The 18,136-nt window shown below is 40.5% G+C and overlaps 1 protein-coding gene across 1 annotated transcript in view; it reads left to right on the forward strand.

Moving 5' to 3' along the window:
- Nucleotides 1–18,136, forward strand: part of STK10 (serine/threonine kinase 10) — a 198,625-nt gene that overhangs the window by 171,976 nt on the left and 8,513 nt on the right. Inside the window, exons 11-16 of the mRNA XM_089659470.1 lie at nt 1,443–1,566; nt 6,260–6,439; nt 8,462–8,554; nt 9,488–9,617; nt 12,395–12,519; nt 17,567–17,755. Coding sequence (XP_089515596.1) covers nt 1,443–1,566; nt 6,260–6,439; nt 8,462–8,554; nt 9,488–9,617; nt 12,395–12,519; nt 17,567–17,755 — 841 coding nt within the window. The remainder of the gene's footprint in view (nt 1–1,442; nt 1,567–6,259; nt 6,440–8,461; nt 8,555–9,487; nt 9,618–12,394; nt 12,520–17,566; nt 17,756–18,136) is intronic.

The raw sequence follows: 18,136 nt of genomic DNA on the forward strand, positions 1-18,136 counted from the left end.
AAAATAAAGAATATGAAGCATGATGTTGCTGAGCTTTCCTTCTAAAATGCTGATTGCCAGGCCATTAGGCCAATCCACTGGCTTGAGTACTTTCTGCAGCTAATCTCATTCTACTCTGCGTGCTTATTTCAGATTAGTGAGTATTGAAGTCAGGGACAGACTGGCAACTAGTATTCTTAACAACAGCCTCTTTTTGTGAAGGTTTCGTTTTTAAAAGTATCAGGAAAAGAGAAGAACTGTATACAGTTCATATCTGTAATAATGCACATTTCTTGATGTTTTACTCCTTTAAAGACACTCGGATAAAGAACAATGCTTGTTGATTCTGGCAGCAATGGACTCGGCTACTAATTTGCAATGTATATTTAACAAACGAAAAGGGAACAAAGAAGGATTGAATATAAGAAAATACTTTGCAATTTATGTTTAAAGTGTATTTAAATACAAAACCTTTTCATTTCGTTTAGTTTTAAATAGACTAGAGAGGGTTAAAATCCCTATCTGGCCCTAAAAATTCAGTAACAAACAAGAAGAAATATCCCCAAAGTAAACATAGTTTCAATCCAGCAGGGATTGGCCAAATTTCGTTATGTGGGTGCAGCCTCAACAGTCGGTTGCTTCAAATATCTGTCTAAAGGACCTGTTGGAAAACTTTTCTTGATCAGCAGCTGAAGCTGCTGATCAGTGTATTCTGACACCGGCACCTCGTTTGTATGGTTGGACAGATCTGTTTCAGTTGTCATGAGATCAGATGTTCCCATTGACAGAATTTATCTTCATATTGTACCCTGGTGATAACGCACCGACAGGAGTTGAAAATTGTTTTCTACTCTATCCAAAAACGAAAAAAAAAAAAAATTTTAGTTGTTGGTCAGTATTTTACAATCATATAAAAGAGAGAAAATGAGAGGTTTATTTATTTTTAAGCTTGCATACACTACAATTTATTATATGGGGAGTTTTTTTGGGTTGGTGTTTGGGTACTTCTTAGAAAGTGTTCACTTTTGAAGTGTGGAATACTGGAAGGACAGAAAATGATTTATAAGAATGTTGCTGAAAGGATAATTGCAATTTTTATATTGATCATCAGCAAGGGACTATCACCAGTCTGCCCTTGAAATAGGTGAATGACATTATTGGGATTTTGGGATTCCTGATATTTTTGTATGGCCTTAGACCGCCTCGCTTTTACATAACTTTGACTGACAGCACCATTATTAGTGCCAAACTAGGAAGCGAGGAAATTGCCACTTGCATTGTTGGAGTAGAGATTTTCATTCTTGCTTCAGACCAGCTTTAGCTCAGCATACTAAGAATTTCTAACCTTTGGAACAAATGTCTGTGAATTTCTAACACCATGTGTTTGAGACCAAATAATCTTGTCCATTAATATAAATGGTATGCAAATACCAATTCCAATAATGTTTTTTTACCCATCTCAGGCGCCAGGAACTACGTGAACTGAGGCTGTTACAGAAAGAAGAGCACAGGAACCAGGCCCAGCTGAATGCAAAACATGTCTTACAGCTGGAGCAGATGATACGTCGCTTTGAACAGGAAATGCATGTAAGATTCCTTTTCCTATTTATAGTAGAAGACATCTCATAATTTCACTCACAATGTACTGTGGATGGGTGGCTTCTGTAGACAAGGCAATGTACCCATATGTTTCTGCCTACTTCTGGGTTTCGGGCACCCTCTGTAAACAGCGGGAGCCTGTCAGCAAGCCTCAGCCAATAATTTATAGCCGGGACATGCTGATCAACTGTGTACAATCACAGAGCTCTGTACAGAGGGAGAAATCTCTGTTTCTCATACCTGCAAAGCATCCTAAAGGATAAGTTCACCTTTGGGAACATTTTACATGTTCTACCTGTTTTTAGGGTGGAACATGTAACATGTTCCCATAGCTACCGCCCCCCTTCCCTCTGACAGATAGTACAGGGAGACTTCTCCCTATACTATCTGGCAAATTTGAAAACGGCGTGGCCATGCGGGGCTCCACCCACACAGCCGCATCATTCATTCACGGACTTCCGTGAATAAATGAACTGCAAGTCCCGACAGCCTTAGCGGCTGTCGGCTTCTAGTTTTCAATGAACTACCAGGGGGCTGTGGAATGCCGTGGTAGTTCGTTGAAGCTTTCTGTCAGAATATCTGCTTGCTCATTCATCCCATACAGCAAGCAGATATTCTGACAGGTCTGCAGGAGACCTGCATGGCATCAACTATCTACTGATTGCAGGTGTAATGCTTTCCAGGCTCCTGTAGACAAAAATAATAAATGCATATTTTTTTACCTGCAAAAAAATGTGCATTTACTATTTTTGTCTAAAAGGTGAAATTGTCCTTTAAGTAAAAAGAAGCACACTTTACACATTGAAAACATAGTTAGGCACACATTTAACCCCTTGATCACCCTAGATATTAACACCTTCTCAGCCAATGTCATTAGTACAGTGACAGTGTAAAATATCACTGATCAATATATTAATGTAACTGGTGATGTCCCTGTTAGTTCCCCCCAGCGTCAGTGTCAGATTGCCCGCGCCCTCCCACAGTCACATTATAAGTCAGTGATCATCGCCATCAGTAGTCTAAAAAATGAAATAAATACAAATTCCAGTATATATACCATAGTTTGTAGGCACTATAACTTCACACAAACCAATCAATATACACTTATTGGGAATTTATTTGATCAAAGACGTAGCAGAATACATTTTGGCAAAATCTATGTAGAAATTTGATTTTGCTTTTCAGAATTTTCATTTTTCATTTATATCACAAAAAATAAAAAGCCCAGTGGTGATCAAATCCCACCAAAAAAGAAAAAATATCAATTTTGTTTGGGTATAGTGTTACATTACCGCGCAATTACGAGTTAAAATAGCGCAGTGCTGTATAGCAAAAAATTACATGGTCATGAAGGGGGTAAAATCTTTTGGAGCTCAAGTGTTTCAAGTATTTTACCTCTTCACATTAGACTTTTGGCTTTATATACCAGCGGTTCTGATGGGACAAAAAGGAATGATTTTCATCGTCCAGCCCAATGTTCTGCAATGAAGAATAATCCTGTTGATTTTGAAATAAATTATGGCATGAGACATGTGAACAACTTTTGTTTTAAGAAGGCCTTACTATGCAAATCTCATTGAAAAGCATCGCACAGCAAAATATTGCTTAGTGGGAAACGTGATAGGCAGAGTCAGTAAATCTCAAATACAGCCTGGTACAGTAGTGAAAATTTGTCAGTTCCTAAGATTTCCTGAATTTTTTCCAAGATATAAATACATTTGTGCTTAAAGAGACCCTTTTCCAAGATTATTAATTTTAACAACAATCTTCCAATAAGAATATATGTGCATTTAACGTATCTAATGCATGTTATTTACTTGTAAAAGCCTCCCTTGTGTGGGCCTGAGAGGACTGCTGGGTGCTGCCATCTTGGTTGTGATGTGAGCAGCCTCAGAACTGTCATTCAAGTGACACTTGATAGTATTCTCCTTTGCTCCTTGTGTGGCTGCTAAGGTTATGTAGGCAGGTGAGGGGTGGAGTTGGACCAGCCGCGAGTAACTAGGCGCTCCCAGAAGAAGAGGGCTGTGCTAGGAATTGACTCTGACCAGTGTAGTTAAATTCCATGACAAATTCAAAGGCACATTGTAAAATTAACAGTAACATTAAAATACTTTTCTGTGCATTTTCCTGCAATCATTTAAGTTGGTGACAAGGTCTGCTTAAGCTGATGAAACACAAACAATTGTACTTTTGACACAATCGCATCCAACAGATATCTCCAAGAGCTACTGGTAAGCAGGAATTTCACAAAAAAAGTTTGTTATTCTGGAGCAATGCTTAATCTCAGGTTGAGGACTTCTTGTAAACCAAAACTTCCAGAAGTGTTGCTCTTTCGTCCCCCTTTGTGCTTTGCGGGGGAGATTTACTAAAACTCGTGCACTCAGAATCTGGTGCAGCTGTGCATGGTAGCCAATCCGCTTCTAACTTCAGCTTGTTCAATCAAGCGTTGATAATAAAACTGGAAGCTGATTAGTTTCTATGTAGAGCAGTACCAGATTTTGCACTCTCCAGTTTTAGTTTAAACAAAAACCTAACTGCCTCTTCTCACTGACCTTCATAACATCACATTATTCGGTAGATTATTTCATACAACCATAAAATGTTTCTTCTTTTTAATCTTTTTTTCGTGAACAGATCTTGCCTCTAGAAGCATTTTTTATAGGGCAGGTCACTTTTTAAAATCACACCTCCAATATCTCATTTCCTGGAATGCCTGAGTGTGATTTACCTTTTTTCAGTATGTCAGTGCTCTAAAGGTTAATCCTATTCACACTGACCTTAATGATGTGTATTATTTGTTTATTAAAGATACCACAGTGTAAAAAGGGTGTTTTGTGTTATAACTTAGCTGAAGATTAGACTCAGTCATGCAAAAAAGCCAGGAAATGCACAACATTTTTCTTGCAACTGTATGTAAAAATATCAATAAATTCTATTTATACCTGAAAATGGTATGTCTTGGTGACAGGCGATTGTCAAAAGAAATCCTACCAACTTTAAAGCTGAAATCTTTGAATTTTTCTAAGTCTGTTATGAGTACTGCCTGAGGCCTTGCCTTCGCCATTCAAAATATCGGGGGTCGCTCTCCTCCACCATTCAGAGAACAGCTTTTTTTTTAAATGAATAGGGCATTCTCTGATTGGAGAATGTGCGGTCAGTAACTCTGAAAGAGATCAGCGCTGACTATATTTATCACAGACTACTATAGTCATTTTCTGCATCCTCAGCAGCCCTCTTGGTGTGAGATATGAATATCTATGTGAACTGGTATTGTTGGCACATTTAAAATCCCAGCATTCCGGTCTTCTTACGGGTCGAATAGAAACTTTGTTCGTATTCATATGATTGATAATTTAAGGGATGGTGCCTCAAATGTATCCACCAGGGTATTCCACTTTCTAATTAATAAAACAAACTGTGCAGCTCTGACTAAAGTTGAATAATGCCCTTGTTGTAGGTGTAGGCTATTTACGTATCTCCTGAAGTCTGACAGGAGTACTCCCAGGACATTGCTAGGACATTGCTAAGTAAGACCTAGTCAATGCTGTTCACTTCCACCATCACAGGAGTGAAGTTTTTCTCTGATTCAGTCCCCATAACAAGTTCTTTTTTTTCACTGATGCAGTAGTTCTGAACCCAGCATTTGAGAGCTAACCCTTGTGATGGAGGAGGTGAGCAGTAACTACTAGACCTCATTTAGTAATGTCCTGAGAGTATTCCTGTCGGGCTTCATGAAGTACGTAAATGGCCTACACCTGTAGCAAGGGCAATATTCAACTTTAGTCAGAGCTACACCATTTGTTTTTATTTACAGTCGCCCCTTATCTGCATGGGCATTTTTTTTAAGGTGGACTAACCCCTAAAAAAACAAAAACAAAAAAGAATTCAAATAAAGAGGAAAAAAAGGAATAAAAATAAAAAGAATTCTTGGAGTTCAGCTCTACATAGAAATGGAAACCCGTCATGATAGAATAAGTAACTGCAATGCCTAACCATCTCCTGATACGATTAGTTGTCCGGATGTTGCTGACCCACTGGCTTCAGTATTTTAAGAACCACTGTTCCATAACAGATCAGGGAATACGGAGTTACTACGATGTTAGATCTATATCCTTGTTCCAGATCAGTCAATAAAAACATTGTAACAAGAGGGCAAGCATGCCAGCCAGGCAGCTAGTGTTTTCAAAAAATGCACATGCAGGTGGTTGACGTCATCGTGTCTTAGCCATTCAAATGGCTGGAGCCCACGAACCCAAAAGGAAGACAGGGTGAAGATGGAAACCCTGTCAGAAGTTACAGCCCACCACTGGAGGGGTTCGTTTTTAGGTAAGTCTTTCATAATGTGCTAATCTGCAATGCAAACAAGCACATTTTGACACTACCTTGCAGGAGGATTTTTTTTTCTTTTAAAGAATGTTTACTACCACTTTAAAATCCATATCCATAAGCATGGGTTTCTTTGAATGTGACACAGTCATTGCAGTTGTTGTTAGAGGAATGTAATGAACATTTGGCATATCATCTATTTACTCTGATAAGACATAGAATATACACTGTGCAAATTGTATGCCATGTGTCCCTTTAAGTAGGCATTGTGCCACAGTGCACCTTCACTTTCCTGTAGAGAATACAGTATTGACTATCCTCTTTACAATATGACACCTATCTCTCTTTTTTTCAGGCAAAAAAAAAGTACTATGATACAGAACTTGAAATGTTGGAACGCCAACAGAAGCAGCAGATTGAGCACATGGAACAAATGCATGCCATGCGCAGGAGAGATGAAACAAAGCGAATTCGCACTGAGCAAGAAAAAGAATATAACAGATTCCTTGAGCAGCTTAAATTACGAAAAAAAGAGGTAACTGCCTGTTGTTTTGACATGTTTGTACATTTCAGATGTATCTGATAATGCATTTTTCATATTATTTGACAGAATTGCTTTAAGCAACCTTACATCCTGTTCAGTAGCATTTGTCTTTTTTGAAGAGTATGTGCTATTAAGAAAGGAAGTATTTTTAAGTGTTAATGTGTTCATATGTTCACCAGTAATTAACTGGAATGCGTATTTTAACCACTTACCGACCACCCGTTTGCAGTGTACTGCAGACAGGCGGTAGCTGCAGGCAAAGCGACGGGCTCTTCAAAATTTGGCCCCTCATAAACCACCTCACTGAGAAATTTGCAGATGTGTGTACGCTCCAGCAAAACATCTGCGTGGAGGAGTCCCTCATTCACTTTACTGGCTGCCTTGCATTCAAACAGTACATCCCCAGCAAGCGTGCCAGATGTGGGGTCAAATTGTATAAGCTCTGTGAGAGAGCCGCAGGCTATACATACAAATTTAGGGTTTGATGGAAGAGACAGCAAAGTAGAGCCCCCCGACTGCCCAGACTACATGGGGAGCAGTGGCAAGATAGATTGGGACTTGGTGTCATCTTTGTTCCGTAAGGGACAATCTCTATACAAACTCTATACAAGCATGCCACTATTTAGACATCTGTACAATCTTGCAATTGGTTCATGTGGCACCGTACGACCTAATTACCAGGGCTTCCCCCAACGGCTTGTAAATACCCAACTTAGAAAGGGGGAGAAAGCCTGCTTGAGGAATGAGGAACTGCTTGCAGTGAAGCGGGAGGATGTCATATGACAAACTCTCAGAACTGGATGACCATGTGTTAGCTGTTATTCGGCTATAGCGCAGTCAAGAAGTGGTTAAACATCCTCCTTGGAGAAGAGGGGATATGATAGTGATATACAAATATCTTAATGGTGATTCTAGCAGTGGGAGGAAACTGTTCAGTCTCAGGTCACTCAATAAGACTCGTGGCCACTCAATGAAGTCGACAAGACGCTGTTCAGCCTTAACCCCTTAGTGACTGGGGGTAAACAAATGTTCATGCCTGAACACAATGTTGCAACTTTGATGTGTTAGTAAAACTGTACATATCATCTCAACTACTCTGTGTATCCATCTGGATTATACCTTGGTATTTTTTCAGGACAAATTGGGCTTTCATTTGGTGGTAAATGATAAAGGATAAAAAAAAGCAATTGTTTTAAAATGTAGCTGTGTATTTCTTGGTATTATCATCATTTACCACCAAAGAACAGCCCAAAATTTGCTGTGCGGTACACTGCCAGCACAAAAGAAGACATATATATGGCCCCACAGATAAAGGCCAACTTCTGTGAGACTGCAAAAATGCGTACAGTTGGCGGGAAGGAATTAAACTTGTAAGGATTTTTTTTCCTGTTAGAGCAGTAAGAATGTGGACTCCCTTTCACTATCCGTGGTTTCAGCAGGAAATATTGCTAATTCCAAAAAACTTAGATGTGCATCTTATTGAACACAGTATACAGGGATATGAGAAGTGGTAGAGACATAAATACACCCACACAAGTTGAACTGGATGGACTGGTGTCTTTATTCAATCTTACCAACAACAGGATGTAACTGATACATTCTGTTGGAGAGTTTGTTCTTTTGAAAAACAGACTCACTGACACAAACACCACTTAAAAATAAAAGAAAGAAAACCTAAAAAAGAAAACAAATGCAGCCATCACATCTAAGAAATGGTAAGCTGCATTATAATGTTTGCTTTTGGGTTTAATACCACTTTAAGGCAATCATTACATGAAAATGTTTACTAAACGAACATGAATAGTCGTATACACGTGTTAGCTAAATTAGTATGAATCAATATCTTTTTTAAAATAAATATTTGGCTTTTGTCTGAACATGTGACTGTCCAGATGTGGCATTCTCACTTGCAGCAGGAGCATGGAGATTTATCATGTCACAGCTTTGCATTTCTTTTCTATTCTGGCTTCTATTACTAGTGGCTTTTCAAATACCTTCTGCTTTTTCTTACAGGTGAAGGCTGAAGTGGAGAGGCTTCCAAGACCACAACGAAGAGAGACCATGAGGTTAAAAATGGATGACTTTGCACAGAAGAAACAGTCAGAGGTAACAGCATGCTGCTTTCTTCCATAGTAGTGGCATGTGTTAACACAGGGTTTGCTTTTAGCCCAGATTCACACTAATGCAGTTCGGCACATCGAATATGATTCGCACAGGAACTGTACCGCATTCCTGTGCAAATCGCATGCGATTTCTGTGCGGTGCAATTTAAGCCATACATTTTGTGTGGCTTAATCACACCGCATCCGCATCAAAATAGAGCAGGACCCTTTTTTTTTTTTTTTTGTCCACACCAGAATCGGATCACCCGTGAACACCCATGTGATCCGATTCTGCACATCACACCACGTTTTGTGAACCAATTGTTGGTGTTATTAACTTAAAATACACACCCGCAGCGGTTCGCATGAATGGGGTGCGATTATGATTCCGCACTGTATCAGGGCTCAGTAAAGTTTTCTACTAGCCCCAGTGTGAAGACTGATGTAGTACAGATTTTTGCTCAGTTCATGGTTTGTATCAATTTGCAAGCATTTACATTGCTCCATGTATGCTCTTTCTGAGGCTTTGTAGGACCAGGGGACTAAAGTGAATTCATTTGATTTCTACTCTGTTATTGTAGTGTACAAAACGTATCATTGAAAAGATATAGTGAAAACCCCCTTTGAGCAAGGTGCTCAGCTTACCTGTGGATAACACTGTTCTTTTGTTCTATAAAAAACACATAGCTAGCTTATTCAGAGCTCACTGGCTGGCCCTGAATAACTGCCAAATGCTCCTTGGAATTTTTTCTATACTGCTTTTGTATTCTTAGTAGGGAATGTAACATAGATGCTGCACTCCTGTCATTTCACCAGTGTAAACACCTGCTGTTGGTATACTGGTTGTTCTTTCAATATCACCCATGCAAGTGTTGGCTTTGAATGCTGAGTTTCAGCTATGACTGCATTACAATTCACTCATGTCATTTTTTTGAAGGAGCAACACTTCCTAAATAAGCAGAAAGAAGATATGGCTCTGGCCATGAGTTCCATCACCCTAGAGAACAAGAAAGAGATTTACAGCAAGGAGAGGGAATTTCTGAACAAGAAACATCAACTTCTTAGAGGTAACGTAACACCTGAGAGGGCCATTCTACATCCCACTAGTGTGTACGGTGCTGTGCTGTGAGTTCTCTACCTCAGCTTTACCCCAGTAGAGGAATAGGCTTGGTGGAAGTGACCTTCCAGGATTTGCTCAATATGGATTTTTCCCCTCCTAAGGCAAACTGCATAATGCCTTAATGTGTTTGTTATTTTGTATGCCTTTTATTCACTTTTTCAAACCATTAAACTAGGTGTGAAAAATGTGTGTATCTCTGTAAGATGAAATATTTAATGCAAAAGGCACTACCATTTTAAATTTAAAGCATACAGTGGGTAAAATAAGTATTGAACACGTCATAATTTTTCTCAGTAAATATATTTCTAAAGGTATTGAGATTAAATTTTCACCACATGTCGGTAACAACCCATGAAATCCATATATACAAAGAAACCAAAACAAATAAGTTCAGGAATTAAATTATGTGTAATTAAATGAAGTGACAAAAAGTATTGAACATGCTAACTGAAATGTATTTAATATTTTGTAGAAAAACCTTTGTTGGTAATGACAGCTTCAAGACACCTCCTGTAAGGAGAAACTAGTTGCATGCATTGCTCAGGTGTGATTTTGACCCATTCTTCCATACAGTCTTCAAATCTTGAAGGGTCCGTGGGCCTCTTCTATGAACTCTGATCTTTAGTTTTTTCCATAGATTTTCTATTGGATATAAGTTAGGTGATTGGCTAGGCCATTATAGCAACTTTATTTTCTTTCTTATAACCAATTGAGAGATTCCTTGTTTTGGGTTTGGGATCATTGTCTTGCTGAAATGTCCACCCTCGTTTTATCTTCATCATCCTGGTAGATGGCAGCAGATTTTTATCAAGAATGTCTTGGTATATTTTTCCATTCAACCTTCCTTTAATGAGATGAAGTTTGCCAGTACCGTATGCTCCACACCATGATGTTCTCACCTCCAAACTTCACTGTTGGTATGGTGTTTTTGGGGTGATGTGCAATGCCATTTGACCTCCAAACATGGTGTGTATTGTGGCATCCAAAGATTTCAATTTTGGTCTCATCTGACCAGACTATATTCTCCCAGTATTTCACAGGCTTGTCTAAATGTTGTGCAGTAAACTTTAAACCATCTTCAGCATGCTTTTTCTTCAGCAATGGAGTCTTGCGTGGTGAGCGTGCATACAGGCCATGGCGGTTCAGTGCATCACATATTGTTTTCTTTGAAACAATGGACCACAAGGACCACAATTGGTCCCTGGCTCTTGGACAACTCTTCTGATAATTATTTTCGCTCCTCTCTCAGAAATCCTGCTTGGAGCATTTGGTCGTGGCTAGTTTATGGTGAAATTATCTTGTTTCCACTTTTGGATTATGTCCCCAACAGTGCTCACTGGAACATTCAGAAGTTTAGAAATCTTTCTGTAACCAATGCCATCAGTAAGTTTTGCTACAATAAGGTTGCAAAGGTCTTGAGAGAACTCTTTGCTTTTATCAATCATTAGATGTTCCATGTGTGACACCCTGGTAATGAGCCATCGTTGAGACTGAACCAGCTGATATTAATTTGCATTGACAAGGGGCAGGATTGCTTTCTAATTACTGACAGATTTTAGCTAGTGTCTTTGCTTTCCATGCCTTTTTGTGCCTCCCTTCTTAATGTCTTCAATACTTCAATACTTTTTCCTTGTGTCATTCCATCTTATTACACTTAACCTAATTTCTGAACTTATATGTTTTGGTGTCTTTGTATATATGGATTGCATGGGTTGTTACCGACACGTGGTGAAAATTCCATGTCAATAGCACCTTTAGAAATATATTTTATATTTGAGAAAAATGGTGACGTGTTCAATACTTATTTTACCCGCTGTATGTAAACTACCTAAGAACAAAAATGAAAAACTTTATTGAAGCCTACTAGTCCTTAAATGTGGTGGATGCATTTGTTTTTTTGTCTTTCAGCTTTTTTTTTTCCTTTTTCACCTGCTGAACTACCAGTAACATACTTCCTGTCCTAGGGTGGCAACGCTCGTATACCATACAGTATATATGGAAAAGTAGTTCTGTCACCATAGGACAGGAATACAAACACCTTCCCCTCTCTTCTTCTCAGAGTGGAGGGGTACAATGTAATTAACCGCTTCCCGACTGCCCTATAGCAGAACTACAGCTACAGGGCGGCAGGGCTGCGCAAAATCACCGTGATTCCCCACCAGCACCCGGTGATCGCCGAGTATCATTGACGGGGGAGAGGTCTGTATGTAAACAATACAGATCTCTCCCCTGTCCGCTCCAGCACGTTGCTTTGTATTGCTCTGCATAGCAGTGCAGATGCCCAGGGTGTGCTAAGTATATTTACTCCACTCCTCTTCCAACCCCACAGTTGCTTATTAGTGTACCACCTCTCTGTGCACTACCCTGTTTGTGTCCCTGCTAGGGAGATTAACCCTCTCTTGGTGCCCAATATCACCGATAATGAAAGTGAGAGAAAATTTGAAGTTGGCCCCAGAACAGGGGTGGGAATGCGAACACTTGTTCTGTTGCAAAGATGATTTTCTTCACTTTTGATTAAGATCCATTCACTGGGACAAGAAATGAAGGGAAATCTTCACTGGCAAAAATCCCCTCCCCCCTCGAAAAATGAAAAACTTACAGGGGTTTTAAACATTCACTGTTCTATCAAAAATAAAAAAAATTGGCTTGAATTATAAATCAAATTTTAGTAGTTTTTTTTTATTGTATTCTTTTTTTAACCAGAGTTCTTTTCTGTTCTCTTAGACAGAGAAGCCTGCATTTGGGATTTGGAGGAACGCCACTTGCAGGAGAGACACCAGCTCAATAAGCAGCAGCTGAAAGACCAGTACTTTTTACAGCGGCATGAATTGCTTAGAAAACATGACAAGGTACAAAAACAGTTGGGGCTGATCATTGGTGACTTTTTACATTAAAAGTTCGGCGTTAAAAAAAATGACCAGCTCATTACTCCTCCAACTTTATATCACCTATTAGGTGACAGAGCTTGATGAAAATGCATTAGAATATGCTCTTTGTGATGGAGGATTAAATATCTATCCCTTGGACTAGACTTGCCTGCATGCCTTTATATATGTTTTTGTGCAGGTTTGTACTTTAGTTTATGAATACACTCTGCTTTTTATTTACACTCGGGCTCACCTGTTACATTGGAAATGCTCCATTCAATATTTCCTGTAACAGCTGCTTCCCCTGAGGTGGGAGCCAGCTCTGGAGAACTCAAACCACTGTCTGTGGCTTGACGAGGAATGCTCAGGTGAGTGAGGCCTGGCTCCCTGTCCCTGTGTGGAAAGGGAGGAAGGGGAGAGGAGGCAGCCCTTCCCAGTGCATTCAGTAGAAATCAGTGCACTATAGAAAATACTGCAGAGACCAGCTTCTATGTAAGTGATCTTCACTAGTTAGACTGCCTAACCTAAGCCTGCATTGTCCAGTGGTTTAGGACTGTGGTCTTTCTCTATGGAACCCAGTCACTGAGGACTTCTTTGGGGGTATGCTCACCATTATGGGCGAACCCTGGACTTTATACTGGGCTAGACAGTCCAGCATCATCGACAGGTAAGACTGGGTCAGTCTGTATGTCTGACTATTACTGTAAAAATGGGGGCATGTTTAGAATTGTTGTATTCACTTTGCACTGCAAACTTTTCAAACCGCCCAGAGTTCAGTCTCAAGTGGATGACCAGATGTTACATCACACCACTGCTCACATATTTTAACTCCACTTCAGCCTAGAGCCTTCTAAGGTACTCAGGCGCTTCCTCTCACCCTTTTGCCATGAAGATTTGTTACAGGACGCGGTCTACACCTGGGTTACATCGTATTCTTTACAAAGATGCTTAACCTATACTTGGCACTATATTTGGTGAGTACCCCACGGGAAAATCCTTGCATGTATATATGGTGGGGACCAGGTGAAAGGGAGTTAATGGAAAATCGCAGGTGAACATTCGTTCCTGTACGACATTAATCCTCGGAGTGACGATGCATCCTTTGCACTAGAGCAACACCAGTCTTGGTATCCAATTCTTGCTGTATTTCTGGCACACAAATTAATTGCCTATTTGAGTAAAGAAGAATTCTCTGCATCTGTCACACTTCCTTGAACAGATTGCGACCTTAATACAGCCACCTTCATTCAAGGCCCAAAAAAGCTACACCTCTTCTCCTACTCCTGTATCTCAACCAGAGTCTGATCCTGACATGCCAGTCCTAGAAGATGCAGACACAGAAGGAAATAAAGAGGATATTGAGGCCAGTATTGGAGGAAGCTGCAGAAGATTTTTCTCCCTTATATTGTCGCTATATTGAAGAGGTAGCCTATGGAACATGCTTGCCAATGTTGAAAACCACATTGCCCCAGCCTGCAAAAACCTTGGCATTGTGCAAGCTGACACTCCTGTCATTTCATGCCCCTTTGGGTACAAAGAGATCTGCAAAACATTTCCTGTTCATGAACAGATAGAATGTGCAGTCTATAATGACAGGGTCACTAAAAAAAAAATCTTTCCTTAACTCTGTCCTGTGGAAAAAGCACACATCCTGCCATCTCAGTTTCTATTAAAGATATTGCTTCTTTCAAAGATTCTACAGATAGAAAGTTTGAGTAACTCCAAAAAGCTATCTTTAATCGTGCAGGCTTAGTCCTGCAACCATCTCTTGCTGCAATTTCAGTATGTCAAACTTCAGCTAACCAGACTAGGACAATGAACAACCAACATGACCATGTATTTCAAGATCATGTTGTTACATAGCAGTTGCTTTTTGCTCTACTTTTCTGTGTAGAGCCCTAGAACATGTCATGAGACAAACTTTCAGAATGTTTTTGATCTCAATTCATATGCACAGAATCCTATGGCTAAAAGTATGGACCGCTGAAGCTGCCTGCAAAAGGTGTCTTACATTACACATATGCCTTTCCAAGAAAGACATCTGTTCGAGCACTTGTCCAATTGATCAAAGTCACAGGTGGGAAGTTAACATTAACATTAAAAGGTTCAAAAATCACCTTTTTCAGGACCCCCTAGCTCCTCAAAACGCAGAACACCCGAGTGTACTAACCAGGTTTCAACTTCAAAACCTAAGTTCAGCCCTTCTTTTCGGAACAAGGCTTGTCCCACCAAAGCCATCAAACCTTCCCCAGAGCCCTCTTCACACTGAAAGGGCACCCTTACTCTTGAGAATGGGGGGATGTCTGTTACATTTTGCCTCTCTCTGGGTCACAGATGTCCCTGACCTGTGGATTTGAATCAGTGATTTTTAAAGGGTACAAAATAGAGTTCAACATTCTACTACTTCACTGCTTCTTTTAAATCAACTAAAAACTGCCCAAAGACTGTTTGATTTGCAAAATGCCCTGAACCACCTTTTGTCCTATGGATTCATTGTGCCAGTGTTGCCACAAGACAGGTTCAAAGGATTTTCCTCAAACCTGTTCACGGTACCTAAGCCCAATGGAGTTATTTGTCCTATTCTGGATTTAAAATCCCTCCACAAATTCCTTCAAATTCCAAAATTTAGCATTGAATCCACACGGTCAGTGATTGCTTTTCTGAGACAAGGGGGATACATGGCATCTGTGGACATCCAAGATGTCTTTCTACATGTTCCCATTTAACGCATTAGCACTGTCTGTGATTTGCATTGGCAGACAACCACTTCCAGTTTGTCGCACTGCCTTTTGGTCTGTCCTCTACTCCCAGAGTGGTCTTTGCAGCTCTGCTTGTCCTGCTCAGGGCATCCAAGTCACAAGCTATTTAAAATACCTTCTTGTTAAGGTCTCCTCTTGCAGCTATCAGAAAATGTCCACAAGACAATTCAGATGCTCAGATTCATTTGACTGGGTGAACAATTGCAACACATCTGCTCTCCAGCCTTCCCTTTGCTTGAAATACTTAGGTCTGGTCCTCAGCACATCCCAAGCAAAAGTCTTTCTAGCATAAAAGAATGTTCTTTATAAATCAAGTAGTCTCCTTGTCTTGAATTGCCAATGCTCCAATCTAGTCAAGCAAGGAACTCTCTATCTTGGTGGATCACCACCCTGGCAGGGAAGTCCTTCATTCCCTGTAACTGAAAAGTTATTAAGAAACACATTTCTCTGAGGCTGAAGAGGTGTCTTGCCATCCCTAACCGTCCAAGGAACATGGTCATTGAGCAAAGCCAAGCTTCCCATCAACATCTTGGAGCTCAGAGCAGATTGGACATAAAGCAAAACCCTTTCTGAAAGGGTACCTGATTAGATTGCAGTCAGACAGTGCTGAAGCAGTGGCCTACATCAACCATCAAAGGGGCATCAGTAGGTAGATAGCCTTGAAGGAAGTGAAACCAATCATCTCTTGGACAAAATCTCACTGTCGAGATCTCTGCAGTCTACATGCCAGGGGTGTACAACTGTTAATTCGACTATATCAGCGACCATCACCTGGTTCAGGGTAAATGGGCCTTTCATTTAGATATCTTTAATCGTGTATGCCAAAAATGGGGGATTGCAAATATGTACACCCTAGCCTCCAGACTTAACAACAAAATACCTCTGCTTGTTGCCAGGCCAGGCCTCCGATGTCTCAGAAACGACCCTTTGAACCTATCAGGGATATCCACCTAGAGAATCTCTCGTGCACAGTGGCCGTTTTGGTTACGATCATGTCTGTCAGATGTGTTTCTAAACTGGTGACCCTTTCCTGTAAACATCTTTTCTCATACTTCACAATGGGTTGTCCTATGCTCAATGCCATCCTTTTTTCTGAAAATGGTCTCTGCATTCCACCTAAGTGAAGAAATTGTCTTTTGATGTGTTTAACATCACCATACTGAAACTGACATTTCTTTAAAAGCAATAAGCTTGCTGATGTAACATCCTGCTTTACACATTGCTCTTATGAATGCTCAATCGTAAGTATTAGACGACAGCCCCCAGTTTAGCTGTTTTAAGCTGGATCTGATCAGATGTGGGTGTTTTACACTTACTTAAGACTGTCTTTTCATGATTTAGATGTAGACCTTTTTTCACAGGGGAGAGAGGGAAAACACAGCAGCGCCATTCTAAGTGTAGATGTTCTGTAAAATCAAGCAATTTAATCAGTTAAACCGCCTCGAAATGTAGGATAAAAAGGCATATCATAATGCAGTATGTCCCGGTGGTGTGATGGCTAGATCCTGTGCAATCCTCCTCCTCGACCCGGGTGTTCTGGTGGTGTCCAGGGCTCCGGGGATAGCAGAGAGGTGCAGAGAGGCTAGCAGCTGATGACATCACCTGGAAAAGGTAGACTGCATGCGGTACACGTTTGGAGCATGCACGCCCCTTTCTCAGGCCATGGCTAGGTCTCATGGCCTGAGGAAGGAGCACGCATGGTTTAAAGACACGCAGTCTTCCGGTTCCAGGTGACGTCATCAGCTGCTAGCCTCCCTGCTATCCCCGGAGCCCTGGACACTACCAGAGCGGCTGGGACGAGGAGGAGGAGGAGGATCATACAGGATCTAGCCATCGCACCGCCGGGACATACTGCATTATGATATACCTTTTTTATCCTACATTTGTGAGTTGTTTATTAAATTGCTTGATTTTACCCAACATCCACACTTAGAGTGGCACCTCTATATTTTCCCTCTCTCCTTCTGTGTACTAGAGTTGCTTCTTGCTCTGACAGCCGGCTGCCTTCTATCCCAAGACTTATTTCCACCAAGGAGACATCTTTTATTCCTGGACTCATACCCATTAGGACATTGCCGGATTATACATGTCCACAAGCTTTACCTTACATGTGTGGACTTACATTTTTACCTTTATTTGGTTTAAATACACATTGTTTGAATATACATCTGGGACTGTATTCTAGAGCTCCGCATTTCTTTCCTTTGTTTTTTTCATAGTGACATGTCTGGGCTATTCTGAAGTAAAATGCAATTGTATCCTTGTTACAGGAGAAAGAACAAATGCAGAGATACAATCAGCGCATGGTGGAGCAGCTTCGATTACGGCAACAGCAGGAAAGGGCTCGACTGCCAAAAATCCAGAGAAGTGAAGGAAAGACCAGGATGGCAATGTACAAGAAAAGCCTTCATATCAGTTCTAGTTCTAGTGGTGCAGAGCAGAGAGAGAAGATTAAACAGGTAGGTGGCATAGGTCTAGTCCTGCCTGCTATAGATTTTTAATCTTTCATTTGTAAAGGTGTGTGCATGTGTCCATTTCTAATCTGTTCATGGTAATCCAACTAGTTTTTTAAAGATAAACTTCACCCCCTGTACAACATTTCTTTTTCATTCCCCACTTACCTTTTTCTCTGGAGTATTCTTAAAAACATACTCAAAAGCCCAGAAAATCTAGATCTAGGATCTGCTAATCTGCTGCTGCACATGTGGTCCAAAGCTGCAAAGCAGTTTTTCAGACTGATTGTCCATTTTAAAGCCCTGAAAAACACCCTTTTTTTTTTCCTCTCAAGCCCTGTGCTACAGCACCCCAGTTGTTCATCTGTGGGTTGTGTTGCACTGTCA

Source organism: Staurois parvus, unplaced genomic scaffold (genome assembly GCF_062004578.1).
Source record: "Staurois parvus isolate SC_StPar_1 unplaced genomic scaffold, SC_StPar_1.0 ptg001158l, whole genome shotgun sequence".
Taxonomy (NCBI): domain Eukaryota; kingdom Metazoa; phylum Chordata; class Amphibia; order Anura; family Ranidae; genus Staurois; species Staurois parvus.